The sequence below is a fragment of the Linepithema humile genome, chromosome 2, assembly GCF_040581485.1.
Source record: "Linepithema humile isolate Giens D197 chromosome 2, Lhum_UNIL_v1.0, whole genome shotgun sequence".
Classification (NCBI taxonomy): domain Eukaryota; kingdom Metazoa; phylum Arthropoda; class Insecta; order Hymenoptera; family Formicidae; genus Linepithema; species Linepithema humile.
Window position 1 is genome coordinate 28,477,844 of NC_090129.1, and position 24,096 is coordinate 28,501,939.

At 27.6% G+C, this 24,096-nt stretch overlaps 2 protein-coding genes and 1 long non-coding RNA gene across 4 annotated transcripts; 1 reads left to right on the top strand and 2 right to left on the bottom strand.

The window, feature by feature from the left end:
* Positions 1-1,143: 1,143 nt before the first annotated feature.
* Positions 1,144-4,045, bottom strand: LOC136998109 (uncharacterized). Of its 2 annotated transcripts, none has more exons than XM_067350248.1 (7): positions 3,703-4,045; positions 2,735-3,037; positions 2,516-2,669; positions 2,291-2,442; positions 1,723-1,845; positions 1,502-1,655; positions 1,144-1,420 (listed from the first exon to the last, which is right to left on the bottom strand). In XM_067350248.1, the coding sequence occupies exons 1-7, from the start codon at positions 3,885-3,887 to the stop codon at positions 1,253-1,255; spliced, it is 1,239 nt and encodes a 412-aa protein (XP_067206349.1). In that variant the 5' UTR covers positions 3,888-4,045; the 3' UTR covers positions 1,144-1,252. The 2 variants fall into 2 exon arrangements, with proteins under 2 accessions (XP_067206349.1, XP_067206350.1); XM_067350249.1 differs by having other exon boundaries at positions 1,723-1,836; positions 3,703-4,044.
* A 2,088-nt stretch (positions 4,046-6,133) lies between these two features.
* On the top strand, positions 6,134-11,097 carry LOC136998110 (uncharacterized). The gene is made up of 3 exons (XR_010888710.1): positions 6,134-7,372; positions 8,545-8,679; positions 8,773-11,097. It is a non-coding gene; the product is annotated as an uncharacterized lncRNA (long non-coding RNA).
* Positions 11,098-11,742: 645 nt separating this feature from the next.
* LOC105677329 (uncharacterized) lies at positions 11,743-20,140 on the bottom strand. The gene is made up of 14 exons (XM_067349327.1): positions 19,708-20,140; positions 18,742-19,044; positions 18,523-18,676; positions 18,296-18,453; positions 17,728-17,841; positions 17,507-17,660; positions 17,267-17,425; positions 15,389-15,594; positions 14,423-14,725; positions 14,204-14,357; positions 13,979-14,130; positions 13,410-13,532; positions 13,189-13,342; positions 11,743-13,107 (listed from the first exon to the last, which is right to left on the bottom strand). Exons 1-14 carry the CDS (start codon positions 19,890-19,892, stop codon positions 12,940-12,942), a joined length of 2,487 nt encoding a protein of 828 aa, XP_067205428.1. The 5' UTR covers positions 19,893-20,140; the 3' UTR covers positions 11,743-12,939.
* Between the last annotated feature and the right edge of the window lie 3,956 nt (positions 20,141-24,096).

Genomic DNA, 24,096 nt, shown 5'->3' on the forward strand with positions numbered 1-24,096 from the left:
AATTAAAAATGTAAAAATACAACTTTTAAAGTACAAACTAAAATATATAAAATAATTACTGAATTGTATTTATTTAGCAATGTTTACGCAATTATTAAGTAATGATGCGAATCTAAAGAATATTTGATGAATATTTAACATTTTTACATATCTTTTTAATGTTAAATACGGTCTGACAATTTTCGATTATACTAATTTTTTGATAGACTTTACCTCTCGGTTATCCAAAATAAATATCAGAAATCCTTATTTGATGGTTGAACTAACGAGTAAAATTACTTCTTGATAATAAGAATTTAAACTGTAAGTGATCATTATCAACAAATTACTGATATATATATTGATGCAACAGTAACTGATATTTATTGATGTTTGTTTCTAGTCTATCAGAAAGTTGGTAATAACCGGCCCTAAAATTTTAATCGCGTTTTTCTCAAAATTTAGTTTATGAAACTAATGTGCAACATATTTCTGTCAGTTTTGGTCTGATTAATTTATAATTTTCATTAGATTATTTTTAACAGTATGTTTTATTGTTATACGTACAGTCTTTATTTTATAACAATTTGTTTTTTAAAAAATTTTTTGTGCAAACATGCGTAATTTTTATAATTTTAAAATTTTTTAAATTTCGTACGTACGACTATAACACCCCTCAAAAAATGATATAATATGCTCAGATGTAAATACAATATATATAATTAATTATGAAAAAATCTGATAACAAGTAATATTTTATATGATCATATAAAATTACATATGTTATGAGATCTTTTCATAACTAATTATATATATTTATATCTGACCAATTATAACATTTTTTATTGGGTTTAAAATTGTTTCTTATCTTATACGCGAGAATAACGCGCACAGCACGTCAATTGTTATTTGTTCCATATGTAGGAATAACGAGCGTAACACGTAGTCTATATAAAAATTTTTTTAAAGAAACAAATATGTTGTTTTTATCAAAAATTATTTTTATAAATACTTAGACGTTGTTTATTGGACGGGTTGGACATACTTGCCTTTGAATTAATTGCAAACGCAAAAGATTGAAGATATTCTTTTTGTTTCGGACAAATAAATTTTGCACACGCTAATGTTATATTTTGAGAAATATGGATTTTTGAAGTAGACATATTACACACAAAAATATAGCATTTATTTTCTGTTTTATGACATTAAGTATATAATTTATATAAACAATCAAAATATATAAGTAGAAAAATTGTTAATCAAGTTTTTTTATTTAAATAAAATTGCTAAAATACTCTTTCCTTTGAGCGCTGTTAAAAGTGACTCCAAACTTAAAATTATATTGAATCACACCTCGTAGTTCTGTAATAGCATACATATAGAAGCTATCAAATTGCACAGAAAGTACAGGGTTGGAACGGACAAGAGATATTTGATACGTCTGAAAATTTTTAAGACAGTTAACAATAGGGTATTAATAAAGGTCATTACAAAACACATAAAATTTAAAAGTTATACAAACCCGAATGCAATCATTTACTCTTTGATCCCATAGAAGTACTGAACCAATATCAGTCCCTGTCATAATAGTATACAAATAATCTGAAGAGAAACTATGTAATTTAGGATTTTTTTTTAAGACAGAAGTATTCCATGTACGTACAAAGTTTGGTGTTCTAAAATCACAGTACCAAATATAATTAAATCGAATGGCCAATTAATGTCAACAAAAAGATCCATTACCTTGTATCCAATTTTTGAATCTGACGTTCATACAGCATGAGAATAGTGTGAGGATCTTCCCAAAGTAGTTGTGAACAAGTATTATCATTTATACGTTCATCCATTACCAGACAACTAAAATACCTTCACATTAGTTTATTTCATATTATTCCAAATATATGTGAAAACCTAGAAGACTAGAGAAAGAAGATCGAACTCATCTCTCGTCATCGAGCTATATAATATACAGGAGTAAGCCTTTCCTGTAAAAACTATATGTAGTTTGCGGCCAAAAAATTGCAATAGTGGACTATCTGTTTTCCTTCCACATTTACTACCGTTATAGTGGGCAATAATAAAAACGAAGAAAGACAACAGACAGAACTTCTCGTCTAATATAGCTCTCTCTTTTCCACAGTGGGCCACAACCGCTCCTTTAAGGTTCACACCAAGATGTTATATAGCTCAATAAGTTATAATTACAAATTATAATTACTAAATCGGATCATATAATAGTGTCTGTATAACCATAGTCAACGTTTAATTAAATATTTGTAGATATCGATTAATTAATTAAAACATAACTTACTTTGCATTAATATCATAAATTAGAAACGATTCTTCGGTACTAGCAGCAACTTTTGTTTCTGTAGGGTGTAATGAAATTGACTGAATCAATTTCCTGCTTTTATAAATTGGTTCGTTTTCTTCCGCAGAATCTTTAAATGTATTTTTCTGTATCTAAACAAAAACGGACTTTTTATACTCTACATTCTACATTAACATTGCATAATTCCAAATTTTTTAATCTTACCTTTATTAAATTTGAAGAACTTGATATAATATGTTGCTTTGTTGCTTCTATGTTCGAAACATATTCACCATATACATTGGAATGTGCTTTTAATTGTTGAAAATTATTAATGTTATTTTGTGATCCAATTCTCCAATGCCTAATACTACCATCTCTGCAAGAATTTTTGTAAAAAAAATAGAAATAAACATTAAACAAAATTTAAAAATAAATATTTACACGTGGCCGCTTATAATTATGTCATTGCAATAAGCAATGCTTGAAAATTGACAACTACAGGTTCCACATTTTATGTTTGTCGTAATGTTACCGTTCTTTGTACGACTAACAGCTGAAAGAATATCAGTGTCATAAAACCAAATTGTATTTTTAGTCATTTTTAGGCATTTTTTGTTTATTCTTATGTCTCTCGTAGTTTCTCTGGGACCTAAGTTATTCACTTCACGTTTAAGAGGTGTTCCATATTTCCAGTTGTAATGCGTAATAAATTTACGTTTATACGAAGGTAATTGTGGTTTACATCTGTAAAAGAAAATAAGACGTACGTTTTTCAATGCAATCTTATGTCAAATCGTGAATATTTTACGTATTGATAATTTGTAAATACTAAAATGTATTTCAAAAAGACATGCTTTAAAAATAAAATCAAGTTTTGCAGAATTAAAAATACGACATAAAGCTATGACTTAACGTTAATATCTATGAAAAAAATTTATCAACGTGTATTGTACTTTATATATAAAAAAAAAAATATTTTTGATATCTGACAATACTTTTCTGTTAATAATTGCTTTGATGAGGACTAAGAGTGTGATTTTATCGATTTATTTTACGCAAAAGTACAGAGAACGTCGACAAATATAATGTGTAAATTTCTGATAGCTATTGATTGAGAAATGAAAGAAAGGGCACATTAGCGCCGATGTGCGTGTATGAAAGAATGGAGATGTGATGTAAATAAACCGCGGTAGAGACAGATAGAAAAATTATAAAAAATACATGTACTGCAAAAGTCGTTACTGGTAGAAATATAATACTGAGAATCATCTACGAACATGTGATTTTCAGACAGAGCAGGAACAATAATATAAAGTGAAAATTGTAAAAAATCTGTTCGACGGATTACAAAGAAAATTCAAAAATAAATTGAATACAAATAAGAATTTAGCAATGTGTGTTTAACTTACCGTTCACGAAATTTTTTTGACATCTGATTCGTAACAAGCAAACGGTTACTTTTTTTATTTAAGACTTCGCTTGATATTCTATCAAATTTTTTGCATACACTTCTGAGCTGTAGTAAAGTATATACATTAATTAAATCGAAAATTATTAGCAATAGTTCGTCCGGTAAAATGTCTAGGGAAGACATATTTGTCTTTTTAATTGAACGTTATCACACGAGAATATGAACACTACAGTATTACAATCGGTATGCGCACTGAACGCTACACTAGAACCTAGAATCAGAGTTGCTAGGACGATACACTGGGGCCTGGTCACTGACATACTGTAGGCTGCTAATACCAGACTCGCGTCAAATATATAAATAACAACAAACTCTGCGTATTAAATTCTCGCGCATGTGAGAACGCTGATGGACAGCTGGTCACCTTTTAATTGGTTGATGAATTTAAATGTTATAAATATAATATAATTCAAATTAGAAGATTAAAAAAATATAATAATTATGAAGTAAGGAGGATCGAAGGTCAAAGCAGAATTTCAATTGCCAGAAATTTTTCTTCTTTAATTAGTAATGATAATGATAAACGTTTCCATCGAAATTTCGACCATTTTCAATATACAGAGTTTAATATGTTGTGCTAGTTTTCATTTAGTGAGAGTTAATTGTCTTTGTAGCATATTCGTCATTGTGACATTAGAAGGCTGTGTAAAGAATTGTTTTGTGAGATCAATCATAACACTGGTCAATACAAAATCAAAAAGACAACCACAGTTGTGCTAAGTTACAATAAAATCATATTTTGTAATTACACAATTTTATTTTCTGAAACATCTGAATCAAAGTTTGATATTATATCTGTAAATCCAAAAATCTGCAAAACATTTAAGCATTATACTGAGAGCAAATCAAAAATTAAAAATCTGTTTAGATTCTCCTTTTGAAAAATCATATTTATGTGATTTATATTGAAAAATATTATCACCGGATATAAAAAACGGAGATTGAGAGACTAAAACTTTCCTTTTATTTTACTTAAAAGATAAAAGTTATTTATATAACATATTTTTATTTTTATAAAATATTTATCACAGATATGGTGGAACCAATAAAGATTTTATATAAAAATTCTAATTTTTATTAATTAAATTAATAATTCTTGATATCAGGTTTACTTTTACGAGTATTAATTAATATGGCAATTGTCATAAATTTTTATTTATGTATATATCACATCACTTGACTTCATTTCCGCATAAAGTAGGCGAAGGCATTGCAGAGGTATCTCAAGATTTTTTAAATTTATTAGTAAAAAAAGATGATACTGAGATCGAGACCGTCTTGTCAATCAGGTTTCTCTCTTGTAAAATTTTTTGCTTCTTTGTTTGCACTTTTAAACTGTTTTCCTTGTAATATGTATCATGCATGTACAATGTGTACAAATATGTGTGTGAGCTCAGATCCATAGGTTCAAATGACTTAGCAGTTCAATTATCTTTGCAGGATCAAGATCAAGATTCGATCTTGTGCTCATCGTGACATTTTTGAAATTACCGATAACATAATTCACGTGAATTTATTTTATCGACGATAAAATACTATTTGTTTAACAATATCAATGGATGGTATGCAAGTTTAAATAATAATAATGCACACATACGCCAATATACTAGCTAATATAGTATCATAATAAACATATATACAATATATACTAATAACTAATTATAAAAGTTTAATATTAATTAATTTTTTTAATAAAAAAAAAACAAATTTAGTTTTTCCAAAAAATTTATTATATAGCAAAAACGTAGCTGTATAAAACATTGCAAAAATTTCTTTTCTATAGTTTATAAAGACTTATGTAAAATTTTATTTAATTGCTTAATATATTACTTTTAAGAAATGATAAATACATTTTATTTATTTTTAAAATAAATATATCAATTAGAATAATTTTCAGATTAGTGACAGCTTCGATTTGTTAATCTTACGAACGCGTAATGCAATATTGTTTCCTCATGCATGTGTCATTAAGACATGTCGCTGAGAACAATTAATTAGTTTAGAATCATATATAGATCGAACATCCCGTAAAGAAGTTTATTTTGTAAGATATTACCGATTGAAACAGGCACATGTTTTTCCAATTATGAAATTATTCCTTTGAACTAAATTTGCGAATTGTTCAGCTATTATTTAAGATAGTTGTCTCGTGACAATACGATCTAAAAGTTAAGTCTTTCATTAAGAAAAAAAACTGAAATAATAAAGTTTAAATATATCATTATCCATTATTTAATTATAAGAACAATTTATTAAAAGAATCAATCAAAAGTTTAATAATACATTAAAAATAGTTAATAAATTAATTTTTTACGCTTGCTAGAGTAGACATTTGGTTAAGTTTGTCAATACTACGCACCTACACATGTAAGACTTGAATATCGTGACATCTTCGAGCTTTTTATAATCAAATAATATCAAAAATCATATACTTCTTACGATTATGTTATTCAATCTAAACGGTGAATAATGCTGTATTTTGTAATGTTCATACATCTGTTTTCCGCATGCTCATTACTTTTTATTAAAGTCTTAAATAAAATTTTGAAGATAAAATTAAAAATATGACGTCCACCTTAGTATGGTGTATGCAACACGTGTTAAAAGTACTAATTACAACTGTAATTATCTCCGCTTCTAAACGGTTAATTTTTTTAAATGCAAAATTACTTAGATATTACTTCAATAGATATAATAAAAATTTGGATCAATTTCTAGAAAATTTACTTTAGACAACTATCTTAAACAATTTCTATTTTTTGCTTTGCCTTTATATGTTTAATACATAGCTCGCGATTGCATATTGGTAATTCCAAATAATTATTACACAGAGTTATCATTACAGCTATACCTAAACGTTTGCGGAATTTCAGACCTTCTGCTTGGCTATTCTTTGTCACCGATAACCGCAGCAATGAGAGTTCACAAGAAATACGAGTTTCCTTAACGTGAAACGTTTCGTAATTAGTTTATTGTAGGTTTTTCATATAATTCATTTCTACATATAATTCATGAGTACACGCTTTTTCAGGGCTCAGCAGATAGAACATTATCGTACATTTATCTTGCCAATCTTTACAAAAATCTTTTAAGCGTTTCAAAAATTTCATAGTCGTAAAATATCATTTTAGTTTTCTCTCTAAGTGCTAAAAATATCGAAATTGTTTTAATAAGTTTGCCATATGGTTGAAATATTTATAATTAGTACAGCAGCGTTACAAATTTTTGTTTTAGGTTTCCACGCACACAATTGAAGGACCATGTTCATGTGCTGCGCAGAACGCTTTACGCAGCACATGAACATGGTCCTTTTATTGACGCGTGGTAACCCAGGACAAGAATTGATAACGCTGGAATACAGACTGATGCAGGTAGAGCACAAATGAAAAGATAAAGCTATCAGTCTAACGATTTCTTTGTTTAGAATCGTATATAGGTCGAACATTCCGTAAAGAAATTCATTTTAAGTCGGAATTATGGTACCGAAGGGTCAACTTGCTTGCAGAGTTGAAGAATCGTCATTCAAAACGCCCAGTGCATTCAAGAAATTATGAAGTGGTTTTTGTTGCTGATGACAATTGCCATTTGGCAATGCATACAAGTAACAGGTAAAGTTAACATATATCATAATTTATTTTCATTCTACTGTTATTGTTACTGATCAGTTTTTTATACAATAATAGAAATAAAACGAATGCGTTGAATCAATAATACTTATACCACTTGTCGCATCGATATACTAAAGCAATTTATAGTTTGTATTAGTATTTATACATTATTTGCAAAAATAAAAATTTACATAAGTAGATATTAATTAATGCGAAAGAAATTACATCAAAGAAGACTTCGAGCGGTGTTACGGCAGTGCTAAAATATTATTATGTCATAATAGGTGTTTATTTAAATTAATGAATATTGTAAATCATACTGATAACTGCATAGAACGCTATGCAATTTTGATATACCTTAGATGAACAGATTGCGATTAATAGATAAATGATCAATTTTGCTTAAAAATTTTATTTGTTTCCTTAATTTATGTGACCGCGTTGATAAATTAAAATAGTAATGTCTTCACGAAATGATGTTTCTCGAAATATATTAAAAACGAAAATGCTTCTAATTATTTGCGTGTGTCAGTCCAATATGTCTTTCTTGTATTAAAAATGTGAATAATATTTCTACTATACAAAATATGCATACATGCAATCTCCAAATTAAATTTCCAAAAATCTCCAGAAAAAGAAAATCCAAAATTTTAATATATCTACAATTTTGACAAATAATATTTATGTTTTCAACTTTATTTAAACTTCATTAATTAGTACTGACTAATTTAATAAAATTAATACAAATAATTAGTTGAGTTCTTCTCGATGAGCTTCTTTCAAAGGACGACTTTCTTATTTTAATGTCTTGTTTATATTAAACTATTAAATTAAACTATCACATTTACTTAATCATGAGCATCTTTTTATTTTTTTAAATTAACTGTTAGTTCTTTTTTAAATAATTATAAGCTCTTGTATTGAACAAACTAAATCGATAATTTAACAAAACATTAAGTGTTACTGTAATGCCTCTTTACAAAACATAATAGTACCAACTGTGTAATATTTTCTTTGCAAAGGGTGTACCTGAGGAGTAACCTCTGATATTTCAGAGGTCACACTTTATTTTATTAGTTTTACATTTTTTTTTAAATATAAATAAAATAAAAATTTTCTAAATGTTATTCATATAAAAATAAATTTGACTTAATTGAAATATATTAACGCAGGCAATCTTGTAAGTCAACGGAAACCTCGGATACCGATAAAATCAATATCTCCGACTGAATCTTCGTTCTCACCGTACCGTGATGCAGAAGTAGTGAATTCACTTTCAATCCGGGAAGTATATCCGTTTTATAAAGGTAGGTTCTTAAAGTGCATAAACATTGCTAATAAATTATCTACCTATTTATCTAAACAATAAATACATAATTTAGCACTTGTTTTACTTTAAGCTTCCGGAGAGCAATAATGAAGGAACCAGAACATGCAACTAAAAATAAAAGTAACGACAAAGAAGAGAAACCTACGAGCAACATACGAAAAAGGGATATCGTATTGCCTTCCATATATAATTGGTATTATTTGCAGATAAGATTTTTTATGCGTTTTTTAATCCAAAATTTAGATCCGTTAATCTCTAGCAGTAATTAATTATCTTCACGATTGTTTATATACCTTAAAAATTGTATCGTACATTCGATGCGTTTTTGGAGAAAGAAATAAATTTTTATTCTAACAGTAAGCCAGAACTAACTAGTTTTCTTACCTTACATCTGTAATAGCATATATATAAATGCATTAGTAAAATAATGAAAATGCGGATGTTATTTGCCGACGCCTACTAACAATAAGGAAACAATCTTCAATAATTCTAAGAACAAAGTGGAAAAGTCGATTAATAATAAAAAAAACAATATTAACTATAATAAGGATATAATAAAACACATGATAAAAAAATAAAGGATCTCATCAAATACGTTATAAGGAATGTCCGTTCCTACCGTTTATTTGATTACAAAACATTTTCTATTATGCAGTATAAATTGTGAACCAAAATCTCGAATTTCGTATTTATTATCTTCTAATACTACATCTTAATAATTGTAAAATTTAACATATTTTATGTAAATATAATCTTAACATCAATAAATTAATATTTGATTTATTAACATAAGTTTAGCATCACGAAAATAAAACACAAACTTGATGCAAATTTATCAAAATTTATTACATTATTACAGAGATTCTTCGTTATTTTCATTTTTTTAAATTATAACAAATTTCTAAAACTTCTAGTGTTTATTACGATAATAGAATTAAAAAATTATAGTTATTTTTTTTTTTAATATTTCTTTTTTTCTATATTTTTGCTCGTGTAAAAAAAATATATATAAATAAATATATCAACAGACATAAATACATTATTTAGGATAAAAATATATTGGTTTGTTTAGAAAGTTTGTAATAATTTTTATAATAAAATTGAAAACGATTTTTATTTGTTTAGAGTCATCTTTGTTCAACAATATATGCACCGTTGTTTTCGACAACTTTTGGCCATCTTTAACATCTTGTGCATTCATTACTAAATAAAGATATATAAACATATAAAAATTGTTATCAATTCTGTTATAAAATAATTCTACAAACTCTCTGAATAATTCAATATATCTTGCTCTGATCCGTCAATCATGAAATATATTAATTATATCTGATATAAATATATAATATATATCTGATTCGTAACAAGCAAATGGTTACTTTTTTATCTAACACTTCTTTTGATATTTCGTAAAATTTTTTGCATACATTGTTGAGCTGTAATAAAGTATATACCCCAAGCAACAATAGTGACTGTTTGTTAACTGTGAGTCGACTTTTTCCAGTTAACTATCTGCCGACTGTCACAGTCGACTTGATGCTAACTGCTGCAGTATTGCAATCTACACTCAAAAAAATGATCTTGCAATAATAGCTAAAATTTTCTAGGTGTAAAAAATTAACTAAAACAGATAAATAATTAGCAACTGTTGTGATATTGCATATGTAATTACTTAATCAGTTTAGATGACAGAAACAGAATATATATCTGTATTGTTTGTAAACTTTAAAAAGAAAGTTTCTCTAAAGCGCCTATCTATATAAGATCAATCACGTGTTAGATCATGCAATGAATAACATTTAGCAATGGTACCTAAATTTTTCAGAAGCTATGGCTAGAACATTACTGCTATAAATTCTATATGTGACAAACAATGTTTTCACAGATACGAAAAATAGCGATACATTCTTGTTGCGATATCTAGAAATCTAACTACATCAGCGAAATATTTTTTTGAGTGTATAACCTATATATTCCTCACTCTTGATGCCATTATACTTAATTCTTATTTGATTCCGGTGGGTGTGAATTTCGTGTGTTTCCGAGTAAATCTCCATGCCAAATATCAGTCAACTTGAAGTCGGCTTTTAATCAATTTTATGTCGGTTGTAATTATTACCGAATTTTCATTGAATATATTGACATCCCAGCTAAAACACAAAGTGTCAAAAACACCACAAACGGTCAACTAATTAAATAAAAAAATAATTATTTTACTATTTGGTAACGTTTACATTTAGTGTTTTAGCTGAGATGTCAATATATACAATAAAAAATCAATAATAATTACAATTAAGACTTAATTATATAATTAAGATTTAATTATATAATTAAAATTGACTAAAATCCGACTTGAAGTCGACTGAGAGTCGGCAGTTAAAATTGACTGGCAATCGGCAAGTAAGTCGACTGAAAGTCGCCGAGAAACAGTAGACTAAGAGCAGACTACACTGGCTGTCTAAAAGCCGGCAATTATCGAGACATTTGCCGACTATTAGTCGACTATAAGTCGGCAATAAGTCAAAACTTACAATCGACTGTAAGCTTTTTCTGCTTATAGTCGACTAACAGTCGACTCGATGTTGCTTGAATACATCACATAAATTGAAAATTATTAGCAATATTTCGTCCGTCTAGGAGATAAAATGTCCAGGAGAAACATATATGTCTTTTTAATTGGACGTTATCACACGAGAATATGAACACTACAGTATTACAATCGGTATGCGCACTGAACGCTACACTACAACGCTATACCAGACTCGCGTCATATGTATATGTAACAACAAACTCTACGTATTAAATTCTCGCGCATGTGGGAATGATGATAGACAGCAGTCACCTTTTAATTGGTTGATGATTTTAAATGTTATAATTATAATATAATTTGAATCAGAAGATTAAACAAATATAATTTATTTTTATTATAATAAATAAATAAGTAAATATATACTATATATACACTTATACCATTAAAAAATTAAAAATTAAAAATGTAAAAATACAACTTTTAAAGTACAAACTGAAATATATAAAATAATTACTGAATTGTATTTATTTAGCAATGTTTACACAATTATTAAGTAATGATGCGAATCTAAAGAATATTTGAAGAATATTTAACATTTTTACATATCTTTTTAATGTTAAATACGGTCTGACAATTTTCGATTATACTAATTTTTTGATAGACTTTACCTCTCGGTTATCCAAAATAAATATCAGAAATCCTTATTTGATGGTTGAACTAACGAGTAAAATTACTTCTTGATAATAAGAATTTAAGCTGTAAGTGATCATTATCAACAAATTACTGATATATATATTGATGCAACAGTAACTGATATTTATTGATGTTTGTTTCTAGTCTATCAAAAAGTTGGTAATAACCGGCCCTAAAATTTTAATCGCGTTTTTCTCAAAATTTAATTTATGAAACTAATGTGCCACATATTCCAGTCAGTTTTGGTCTAATTAATTTATAATTTTTATTAAATTATTTTTAACAGTATGTTTTATTGTTATACGTACAGTCTTTATTTTATAACAATTTGTTCTTTAAAAAATTTTTTCTGCGAACATGCGTAATTTTTAGAATTTTCAAATTTTTTATAATTCGTACGTACGACTATAACTCCCCTCAAAAAATGATATAATATGCTCAGATGTAAATACAATATATATAATTAATTATGAAAAAATCTGATAACAAGTAATATTTTATATGATCATATAAAATTACATATGTTATGGAATCTTTTCATAACTAATTATATATATTTATATCTGACCAATTATAACATTTTTTCTCGAATCCAATATTGTTTCCTATCTCTTACGCGAAAAAAACGCGCATAACACGTCATTTGTTATTTGTTCCAAATGTAGGAATAACGAGCGTAACACGTAGTCTATATAAAAATTATTTTAAAGAAACATATTTGTTGCTTTTATTTAAAATTATCTTTATAAATACTTAGACGTTGTTTATTGGACGGGTTGGACATGCTTGTTTTTAAATTAATTGCCAGCGCAAAAAATTAAAAATCTTTTCTTTGTTTCGGACAAATAGATTTTGCACACGCTAATATTATATTTTAAGAAATATGGATTTTAGAAGTAGACATATTACACACAAAAATATAGCATTTATTTTCTGTTTCATGACATTAAGTATATAATTTATGTAAACAATCAAAGTATAGTAGTAGAAAAATTGTTAATCAAGTTTTTTTATTTAAATAAATTTGTTAAAATATTTTTTCCTATGAGCGCTGTTAAAAGTGACTCCATCCCCAAAATAAAGTTGAATCACACCTTGTGTTTCTGTAATAGCATACATATGGGAGCTATCAAATTGCACAGAAAGTACAGGGTTGGAACGGATAAAAGATATTTCATACGTCTGAAAATTTTGAAGACAATTAACAATAAGGTATTAATAAAGGTCATTACAAGACACATAAAATTTAAAAGTTATACAAACCCGAATGCAATAATTAAATCTTTGATCCCATAGAAGTACTGAATTAATATCAGTCCCTGTCATAATAGTATACAAATAATCTGAAGAGAAACTATATAATTTAGGATTATTATGTAAGACAGAAGCATCCCATGTACGTACAAAGTTTGGTGTTCTAAAATCACAGTAGCAAATATAATTAAATCAAATAGCCTATTAATGTCAACAATAAGATCTATTACCTTGTATCCATTTTTTTAATCTGACGTTCATACAGCATGAGAATAGCGTGAGGATCTTCCCATAGTAGTTGTGAACAAGTATTATCATTTATACGGTTATCCATTACCAGACAACTAAAATACCTTCACATTAGTTTATTTCATATTATTCCAAATATATGTGAAAACCAAAAAGACTAGAGAGAGGAGATCGAACTCATCTCTCGTCATCGAGCTATATAATATACTGGAGTAAGCCTTTCCTGTAAGAATTAATATGTAGTTTGCGGCCAAAGGAATGCAATAGAGGACTATCTGTTTTCCTTCTACATTTACTACCGTTATGGTGGGCGATATTAAAAACGAAGAAAGACAACAGACAGAACTTCTCGTCTAATATAGTTCTCTCTTTTCCACAGTGGGCCACAACCGCTCCATTAAGGTTTACACCAGGATATTATATAGCTCATTAAGTTATAATTACGAATTATAATTAGTAAATCGGATCATATAATAGCGTCTGTATAACCATAGTCAACGTTTAATTAAATATTTGTAGATATCGATTAATTAATTGAAACATAACTTACTTTGCATCAATATTATAAATTAGAAACGATTCTTCGGTACTAGCAGCAACTTTTTTTTCTGTAGGATCTAATGAAATTGACTGAATGAATTTTTTGCCTTTATAAATCGGTTCGTTTTTTTCCGCAGAATCTTCAAATGTATTTTTCTGTATCTAAACAAAAACGGACTTTTTACATTCTACATTCTACATTAACATAGCATAATTCCAAATTTTTTAATCTTACCTTTATTAAATTTGAAGAACTTGATATAATTTGTTGCGTTGTTGCTTCTATGTTCGAAACGTATTCATCATATACATTGGAATGTGCTTTTAATTGTTGAAGATTATTAATGTTATTTTGTGATTCAATTCTCCAATGCCTAATACTACCATCTCTGCAAGAATTTTTGTAAAAAAAATAAAAATAAACATTAAACAAAATTTAAAAATAAATATTTACACGTGGCCGCTTATAATTATGTCATTGCAATAAGCAATGCTTGAAAATTCACAGTTACAAATTCCACGTATTACGTTGCCCGTAATGGAACCACTTTCTGCACGATTACAAGCTGAAAGAATATCATTGTCATAAAACAAAATTGTATTTTTTGTCATTTTTAGGCATTTTTTGTTTATTCTCATGTCTCTCGTAGTTTCTCTGGGACCTAAACTATTCACGACATATTTAAAAGGTATTCCATATTTCCAGTTGTAATGCGTAAAAAATTTAGAATTATACGAAGATAATGGTGGTTTACATCTGTAAAAGAAAATAAGACGTACGTTTTTCAATGTGATCTTATGTCAAATCGTGAATATTTTACGTACTGATAATATGTAAATACTAAAATGTATTTCAAAAAGACATGCTTTAAAAATAAAATCAAGTTTTGCAGAATTAAAAATACAACAAAAAGCTATAACTTAACGTCAATATGTATGAAAAAAATTTATCAACGTGTATTGTACTTTATATAAAAAAAAAAAAATATTTTTGATATCTGACAATACTTTTCTATTAATAATTGCATTGATGAAAACTAAGAGTGTGATTTTATCGATTTATTTTACGCAAAAATACAGAGAACGTCGACAAATATAATGTGTAAATTTCTGATAGCTATTGATTGAGAAATGAAAAAGATGGCACATTAGCGCTGATGTGCGTGTATGAAAGAATAGAGATGTAATGTAAATAAACCGCGGTAGAAACAGATAGAAAAATTATAAAAAATACATATACTGGCAAACGTCGTTACTGGTAGAAATATAATACTGAAAATCATCTACGAACATGTGATTTTAAGACAGTGCAGAAACAATAATATAAAGTGAAAATTATAAAATATCTGTTCAACGGATTTCAAAGAAAATTCAAAAATAAATTGAAATACAAATAAGAATTAAGCTATGTTTAACTTACCGTTCACGAAATTTTTCTGACATTTGATTCGTAATAAGCAAACGGTTACTTTTTTCATTTAAGACGTAGCTTGATATTCTATCAAATCTTTTGCATACACTTCTGAGCTGTAGTAAAGTATATACATTACATAAATTGAAAATTATTTCCAATAGTTCTTCCGGTAAAATGTCTAGGGAAGACATATTTGTCTTTATAATTGGACGCTATCACACGAGAATATGAACACTACAGTAGTACAATCGGTATGCGCACTGAACGCTACACTAGAACCTAGAATTAGAGTTGCTAGGACGATACACCGGAGCCTGATCACTGACATTTATACTGTAGACTGCTAATACCAGACTCGCGTCATATGTATATGTAACAACAAACTCTACGTATTAAATTCTCGCGCATGTGGGAATGATGATAGACAGCAGTCACCTTTTAATTGGTTGATGATTTTAAATGTTATAATTATAATATAATTTGAATCAGAAGATTAAACAAATATAATTTATTTTTATTATAATAAATAAATAAGTAAATATATACATACATCTATGTATATATATATATATATATATATATATATATATATATATACACACTTATACCATTAAAAAATTAAAAATTAAAAATGTAAAAATACAACTTTTAAAGTACAAACTGAAATATATAAAATAATTACTGAATTGTATTTATTTAGCAATGTTTACACAATTATTAAGTAATGATGCGAATCTAAAGAATATTTGAAGAATATTTAACATTTTTACATATCTTTTTAATGTTAAATACGGTCTGACAATTTTCGATTATACTAATTTTTTGATAGACTTTACCTCTCGGTTATCCAAAATAAATATCAGAAATCCTTATTTGATGGTTGAACTAACGAGTAAAATTACTTCTTGATAATAAGAATTTAAGCTGTAAGTGATCATTATCAACAAATTACTGATATATATATTGATGCAACAGTAACTGATATTTATTGATGTTTGTTTCTAGTCTATCAAAAAGTTGGTAATAACCGGCCCTAAAATTTTAATCGCGTTTTTCTCAAAATTTAATTTATGAAACTAATGTGCCACATATTCCAGTCAGTTTTGGTCTAATTAATTTATAATTTTTATTAAATTATTTTTAACAGTATGTTTTATTGTTATACGTACAGTCTTTATTTTATAACAATTTGTTCTTTAAAAAATTTTTTCTGCGAACATGCGTAATTTTTAGAATTTTCAAATTTTTTATAATTCGTACGTACGACTATAACTCCCCTCAAAAAATGATATAATATGCTCAGATGTAAATACAATATATATAATTAATTATGAAAAAATCTGATAACAAGTAATATTTTATATGATCATATAAAATTACATATGTTATGGAATCTTTTCATAACTAATTATATATATTTATATCTGACCAATTATAACATTTTTTCTCGAATCCAATATTGTTTCCTATCTCTTACGCGAAAAAAACGCGCATAATACGTCATTTGTTATTTGTTCCAAATGTAGGAATAACGAGCGTAACACGTAGTCTATATAAAAATTATTTTAAAGAAACATATTTGTTGCTTTTATTTAAAATTATCTTTATAAATACTTAGACGTTGTTTATTGGACGGGTTGGACATACTTGTTTTTAAATTAATTGCCAGCGCAAAAAATTAAAAATCTTTTCTTTGTTTCGGACAAATAGATTTTGCACACGCTAATATTATATTTTAAGAAATATGGATTTTTGAAGTAGACATATTACACACAAAGATATAGCATTTATTTTCTGCTTTATGACATTAAGTATATAATTTATGTAAACAATCAAAGTATAGTAGTAGAAAAATTGTTAATCAAGTTTCCTTATTTAAATAAATTTGCTAAAATACTTTTTCCTTTGAGCGCTGTCAAAAGTGACTTCATCCCCAAAATAAAATTGACTCACCCCTTCTAGTTCTGTAATAGTATACATATGGAAGCTATCAAATTGCACAGAAAGTACAGGGTTGGAACGGCTAATAGATATTTGATACGTCTGAAAATTTTTAAGACAGTTAACAATAAGGTATTAATAAAGGTCATTACAAGACACATAAAATTTAAAAGTTATACAAACCCGAATGCAATCATTTATTCTTTGATCCCATAGAAGTACTGAACCAAGATCAGTTCCTGTCATAATAGTATACAAATAATCAGAAGAGAAACTATATAATTTAGGATTATTATGTAGGACAGAAGTATTCCATGTACGTACAAATGTTGATGTTCTAAAATCACAGTACCAAATATAATTAAATCGAATGGCCAATTAATGTCAACAATAAGATCTATTACCTTGTATCCATTTTTTGAATCTGACGTTCATACAGCATGAGAATAGTGTGAGGATCTTCCCATAGTAGTTGTGAACAAATATTATTATTTATAAGTTCATCCATTACCAGACAACTAAAATACCTTCATATTAGTTTATTTTATATTATTCCAAATATACGTGAAAACCTAGAAGACTAGAGAAAAGAGACCAAACTCATCTCTCGTCATCGAGCTCTATAATATACTGGAGTAAGCCTTTCCTGTAAGAATTAATATGTAGTTTGTGGCCAAAGGATTGCAATAGTAGACTATCTGTTTTCTTTCCACATTTACTACCGTTATGATGGGGAATATTGAAAAAACAAAGACAGACATCAGACAGATTATCTCTAATGCAACTCTCTCTTTTCTACAGTGGGCCACTACCGTTCCTTTACGGCTTTCACCAGTATGTTATATAACTTATTATGTTATAATTACGAATTATAATTACTAAATCGGATCATATAATAGTGTTCGTACAAACATAGTCAACGATAAATTGAACATTTGTAGAAATCAATTAATTAATTGAAACATAACTTACTTTTTATTAATATCATAAATTAGAAGCGATTTTTCGGCACTAGCAGCTACTTTTGTTCCTTTAGGGTCTAATGAAATTGACTGAATCAATTTCTTGCCTGTATAAATTGTTTCGCTTTCTTCCGCAGAACCATCATCTTCATATGTATTTTTTTGTACCTAAACGAAAACGGATTTTTTACTACACTTAACATTAACATAGCATAATTCCAAATTTTTTAATCTTACTTTAATTAAATTTGAAGAACTTGATATAATATGTTGCGTTGTTGCTTCTATGTTCGAAACGTATTCACCATATACATTGGAATGTGCTTTTAATTGTTGAAGATTATTAATGTTATTCCGTGATTCAATTTTCCAATGCCTAATACTACCATCTCTGCAAGAATTTTTGTAAAAAAAATAGAAATAAACATTAAACAAAATTTAAAAATAAATATTTACACGTGGCCGCTTATAATTATGTCATTGCAATCAGCAATGCTTGAAAATTCACAATTACAAGTTCCACGTATTATGTTGACCGTAACGGTACCACTTTCTGCACGATTACAAGCTGAAAGAATATCAGTGTCATAAAACCAAATTGTATTTTTAGTCATTTTTAGGCATTTTTTGTTTATTCTTATGTCTCTCGTAGTTTCTCTAGGACCTAAATTATTCACGACATGTTTAAAAGGTATTCCAAATTTCCAGTTGTAAAACGTAATAAATTTAGAATTATACGAAGATAATGGTGGTTTACATCTGTAAAAGAAAATAAGACGTACGTTTTTCAATGCGATCTTATGTCAAATCGTGAATATTTTACGCACTGATAATATGTAAATACTAAAATGTATTTCAAAAAGACATGCTTTAAAAATAAAATCAAGTTTTGCAGAATTAAAAATACGACAAAAAGCTATGACTTAACGTTAATATGTATGAAAAAAATTTATCAACGTGTATTGTACTTTATATATAAAAAAAAATATTTTTGATATCTGACAATACTTTTCTATTAATAATTGCATTGATGAGGACTAAGAGTGTGATTTTATCAATTTATTTTACGCAAAAGTACAGAGAACGTCGACAAATATAATGTGTAAATTTCTGATAGCTATTGATTAAGAAATGAAAGAGAGGGTACATTAGAGCTGATGTGCGTGTATGAAAAAATGGAGATGTGATGTAAATAAACCGCGGTAGAGACAAATAGAAAAATTATAAAAAATATATATACTGGCAAAAGTCGTTACTGGTAGAAATATAATACTGAGAATCATCTACGAACATGTGATTTTAAGACAGAGCAGGAACAATAATATAAAGTGAAAATTATAAAAAATTTGTTCGTCAGATTACAAAGAAAATTCAAAAATAAATTGAAATACAAATAAGAATTTAGCAATGTGTTTAACTTACCGTTCACGAAATTTTTCTGACATCTGATTCGTAATAAGCAAACGGTTACTTTTTTTATTTAAGACGTAGCTTGATATTCTATCAAATTTTTTGCATACACTTCTGAGCTGTAGTAAAGTATATACATCACATAAATTGAAAATTATTAGCAATAGTTCGTTCGGTAAAATGTCTAGGGAAGACATATTTGTCTTTTTAATTGGACGTTATCACACGAGAATATAAACACTACATTATGACAATCGGTATATGCACATCACTGAACGCTACATTAGAACCTAGAATCAGAGTTGCTAGGACGATACACCGGAGCCTGATCACTGACATTTATACTGTAGACTGCTAATACCAGATTCGCGTCATATGTATATTTAACAACAAACTCTGCGTATTAAATTCTCGCGCATATGAGAACGCTGATGGACAGCTGGTCACCTTTTAATTGGTTGATGAATTTAAATATTATAAATATAATATAATTCAAATTAGAAGATTAAAAAAATATAATAATTATGGAGTAAGGAAGATCGAAGGCCAAAGCAGGATCTCAATTGTCAGAAATTTTTCTTTTTTAATCAATAATGATAATGATAAACGTTTCCATCGAAATTTCAACCATCTTCGGTATACAGAGTATACTGTATACAGAGTATACTCTAATATATTGTGCTAGTTTTCATTTAGTGAGAGTTAATTGTCTTTGTAGCTTATTCGTCATTGTAACATTAGGAAGTTGTGTAAAGAATTGTTTTGTGAGATCAATCATAGCACTGGTCAATTCAAAATCAGAAAGACAACCACAGTTGTGTTAAGTCACATTAAAATCATATTTCGTAATCACGCAACTTTATTTTTTGAAACATCTGAATCAAAGTTTGATATTATATCTGTAAATCCAAAAATCAGTAAAACATTTAAGCATTATACTGAGAGCAAATAAAAAATAAAACAACTTTTTAGATCCTTTTCTTGAAAAATTATATTTATGTGATTTATATTGAAAAATATTATCACCGGATATAAAAAATGGAGATTGAGAGACTAAAACTTTCGTTTTATTTTATTTAAAAGATAAAAGCTATAATATTTATATAACATATTTTTTTATATATTTTACATATTTTACATATTTTACATATTTATATAACATATTTTTATTGTTATAAAATATTTATCACAGATATGGTAGAACTAATAAATATTTTATATAAAGATTCTAATTTTTATTAATTAAATAAATAATTTTTGATGTCAGGTTTACTCTTACGAGTATGAATTAATATGGCAATTGTCATAAATTTTTATTTTTGTATATATTACATCACTTGACTTCATTTCCGCATAAAGTAGGCGAAGGCATTGCAATAGTTTCTCAAGATTTTTTTAATTTATTAATAAAAAAAGATGACACTGAGATCGTGACCGTCTTGTCAATCGGGTTTCTCTCTTGTAAAATTATTTGTTTCTTTGTTTGCATTTTTAAACTGTTTTTCTTGTAATTTGCAATATGTTTGTACAATGTGTACAAATATGTGTGTGAGCTCAGATGGTTCAAATGGTTCAAATGACTTTGCAGTTAAATTATTTTTGCAGGATCAAGATCAAGATTCGATCTTGTGCTCATCGCGACATCTTTGAAACTACCGACAACATAATTCACGTGAATCTATTTTATCAACGATAAAATATTAATTGTTTAACAATATCATTGGATGGTATGCAAGTTTAAATAATAATAATGCACATACGCCAATATACTAGCTAATATAATATCATAATAAACATATATATATATTTACTAATAACTAATTATAAAGATTTAATATTAATTAATTATTTTAATAGAAAAAACAAATATAGTTTTTCCAAAAAATATGTTATATAACAATAACGTAGCTGTATAAAGCATTGCAAAAATTTCTTTTTTATAGTTTATAAAGACTTATGTAAAATTTTATTTAATTGCTTAATATATTACTTTTAAGAAATGATAAATACATTTTATTTATTTTTAAATAAAATATATCAATTAGAATAATTTTCAGATTAGTGACTGCTTTGACTTGTTAAACTTACGAACGCGTAATGGAATATTGTTTCCTCATGCATGTGTCATTAAGACGTCGGTGAGAACAATTAATTATTCAAATAGGCACATGTTTTTCCATGCATTCGACTTCTTAGAATCATATTGCGCTTATAAGTGTCTTTGCGATATAAAAAAGTTTGCGATATTTGTTCAATAGAAATCAATTAAATGAATTCTACATATTGCGTTAAATTTTTATATGTAAAATGATCTCATTTTTTTCATTCAAAACTATATATTATGAACTAAGATTCGTAAAACTAGTTATCTAGGAATGTGGCGGGACGGGTGGATTAGATATCATCGGTGAAAGTATAATCAAATTTACGGGATCTCCGAAGCCAAAGAGGAATACCTGTTCATCCATGCGATTCAAGGTCTCAGCACTGACTCATCGTTCGTCTCAGTTTGGCTCACAAAAACCCGCATCAAAAATAATTAACAATTTGAACCGGTCGGGAGTTATCTGTGGGATTCGGTTATTCATATGCAACAATTAACGATAAATGAATGACGTTTGTCGAAGGGGCACAAGGTTGGGGTAATCGTATGAATAGATTTTTATTCGATAATATGTGCTAGCTAATGATGCTACGGTATAATGACAGATATAATAAGGCTGAAAGATCATGTAACGACCAATAATCAGCACCGCGTACTTTTTTTTCGTTTTCAATTAATTTGTACAAAGTTATCGATGAGTGACCGCAACGAATGACTAAGTTGCTTACAGCCGAGCAAAAATCCCCGCAACATTTTAGCGCATAATTAATTTTCTAAGCTACAAGATAATTGTGCATGTATCACGCGAGCGAGAGATCGTATCCACATATGCATTGTTCAATTTTTTTCCGCATTTAGCTCTTAAAACATTATTGTTTGCGATAAGCAAAGAATTTTTTCTATATTTAGTTCTCGAACATCATTATTTCCACTTGATAAAACAAAATAGAAAAAAATACTTCTGTCATTTTTAAATATATTATTAAATATATGTGTTAGACATACTACATTTAAAAATTGTTTGCATAGTTATGCATACATACAATAATTACATGTTTCCATCTAATTTAACTTTCATGATTTTTTTGTGCACTCATTAAATCCAAAGGCCGACAATCTTCGATAATGCTATATATATACGTGAATCGTGAAAATAATCATGAAAATAAATGAGCGCATACGTAAAGCGTTATTCCCTAATTCTTTCGGAGTAAATTTGTTTCCGCGAAAGATTCGCGTGCATTATGCGCAACAATTATGTAGATATATCTGCTAGATGTTTAACAACTATTGCAGATAACTCAATAATGAATAGACAATTGCTATTAAAGTTCCTAATCCCAGCAATAGTGAACAATATATATTTTAATTAATGTCAATGTATGCACTTGGAATATTTTGAAGCAATATCGCATTTTATTAAGTTATTATGAAATTTATATGTTCTGTGATTAATTGACGTATCGTCAAAACTCTCTGTTTCTACCTACAAAGGGATTTTTATTATGATTCTCATCATCGAAGCGATTATTGTGTCTGGAACTGATCAGCCAAGGCTAAACGAACTCCGCATTCTTTTATGGTCAACAGGAAGATGAGTTGCGTTGTCGGTGACTCGTGTGGTTTTAGTTACGCACAATTCGAAAGAGAAACCGATCATCAGATTGTTCTCCGTAACAATAGCCGTAAGTAATTATCAAATCTGCAAGCTACATTTTCTCAGTAAATCCGATTATTTCCGCTTGTATGTACGCGAATGATATTATTAATGACGTAAGTGAGGAATTGTCGAAAAAAGAAATTAAATTGATATATTGTGACATGTTTGTGACGAATACAACGATAAGAATACAGCGCAGAATGGCAATTTATTATCAGCATTAATTTATTATTTATTTAGTTGTTTGTTTCGAATTTGTTATCGGTTTGTAAAGAAAAAAAATTTTGATACAAACATAATTTAATGATGCCGTAATCATCTCGATTAATAATATTATTAATCAAACAGCTCATTGGCTCCGTTAAATGTGTAAAATATCGATTTTGTAGTCAAAAACGTTTGTCATATTATTATGTGTTGCAATTTGTTATCATTTGTTATAACTGTTCAACCGGTTTCTACTTTATGCAAAACAGAATTCTACAAATTACAATTGCAAACTATACGAGGTCTAATTACAGTTACTAGTACTCGTCGCCACAAAAAAAACATATATTAGCATAATTTTTTTGCTGTAACATTATATGAGTTATATTTTAAAAACATATAATTTAAAAAAAAAAGATAATTTAGCTAC

Excerpts from the sequence above, each read along its gene's own strand:
- LOC105677329 (XM_067349327.1), bottom strand. The coding sequence starts at position 19,892 with ATGTCTTCCCTAGACATTTTACCGAACGAACTATTGCTAATAATTTTC. Across the intron at positions 18,677-18,741 it reads ATAATTATAAGCGGCCACGT|AGATGGTAGTATTAGGCATT; the intron begins GTAAATATTTAT and ends AAATTCTTGCAG. Across the intron at positions 17,426-17,506 it reads GAATAAATGATTGCATTCGG|ACGTATCAAATATCTATTAG; the intron begins GTTTGTATAACT and ends AAAAATTTTCAG.
- LOC136998109 (XM_067350248.1), bottom strand. The coding sequence starts at position 3,887 with ATGTCTTCCCTAGACATTTTACCGGACGAACTATTGCTAATAATTTTC. Across the intron at positions 2,670-2,734 it reads ATAATTATAAGCGGCCACGT|AGATGGTAGTATTAGGCATT; the intron begins GTAAATATTTAT and ends AAATTCTTGCAG. Across the intron at positions 2,443-2,515 it reads GTTCTTCAAATTTAATAAAG|ATACAGAAAAATACATTTAA; the intron begins GTAAGATTAAAA and ends GTTTTTGTTTAG.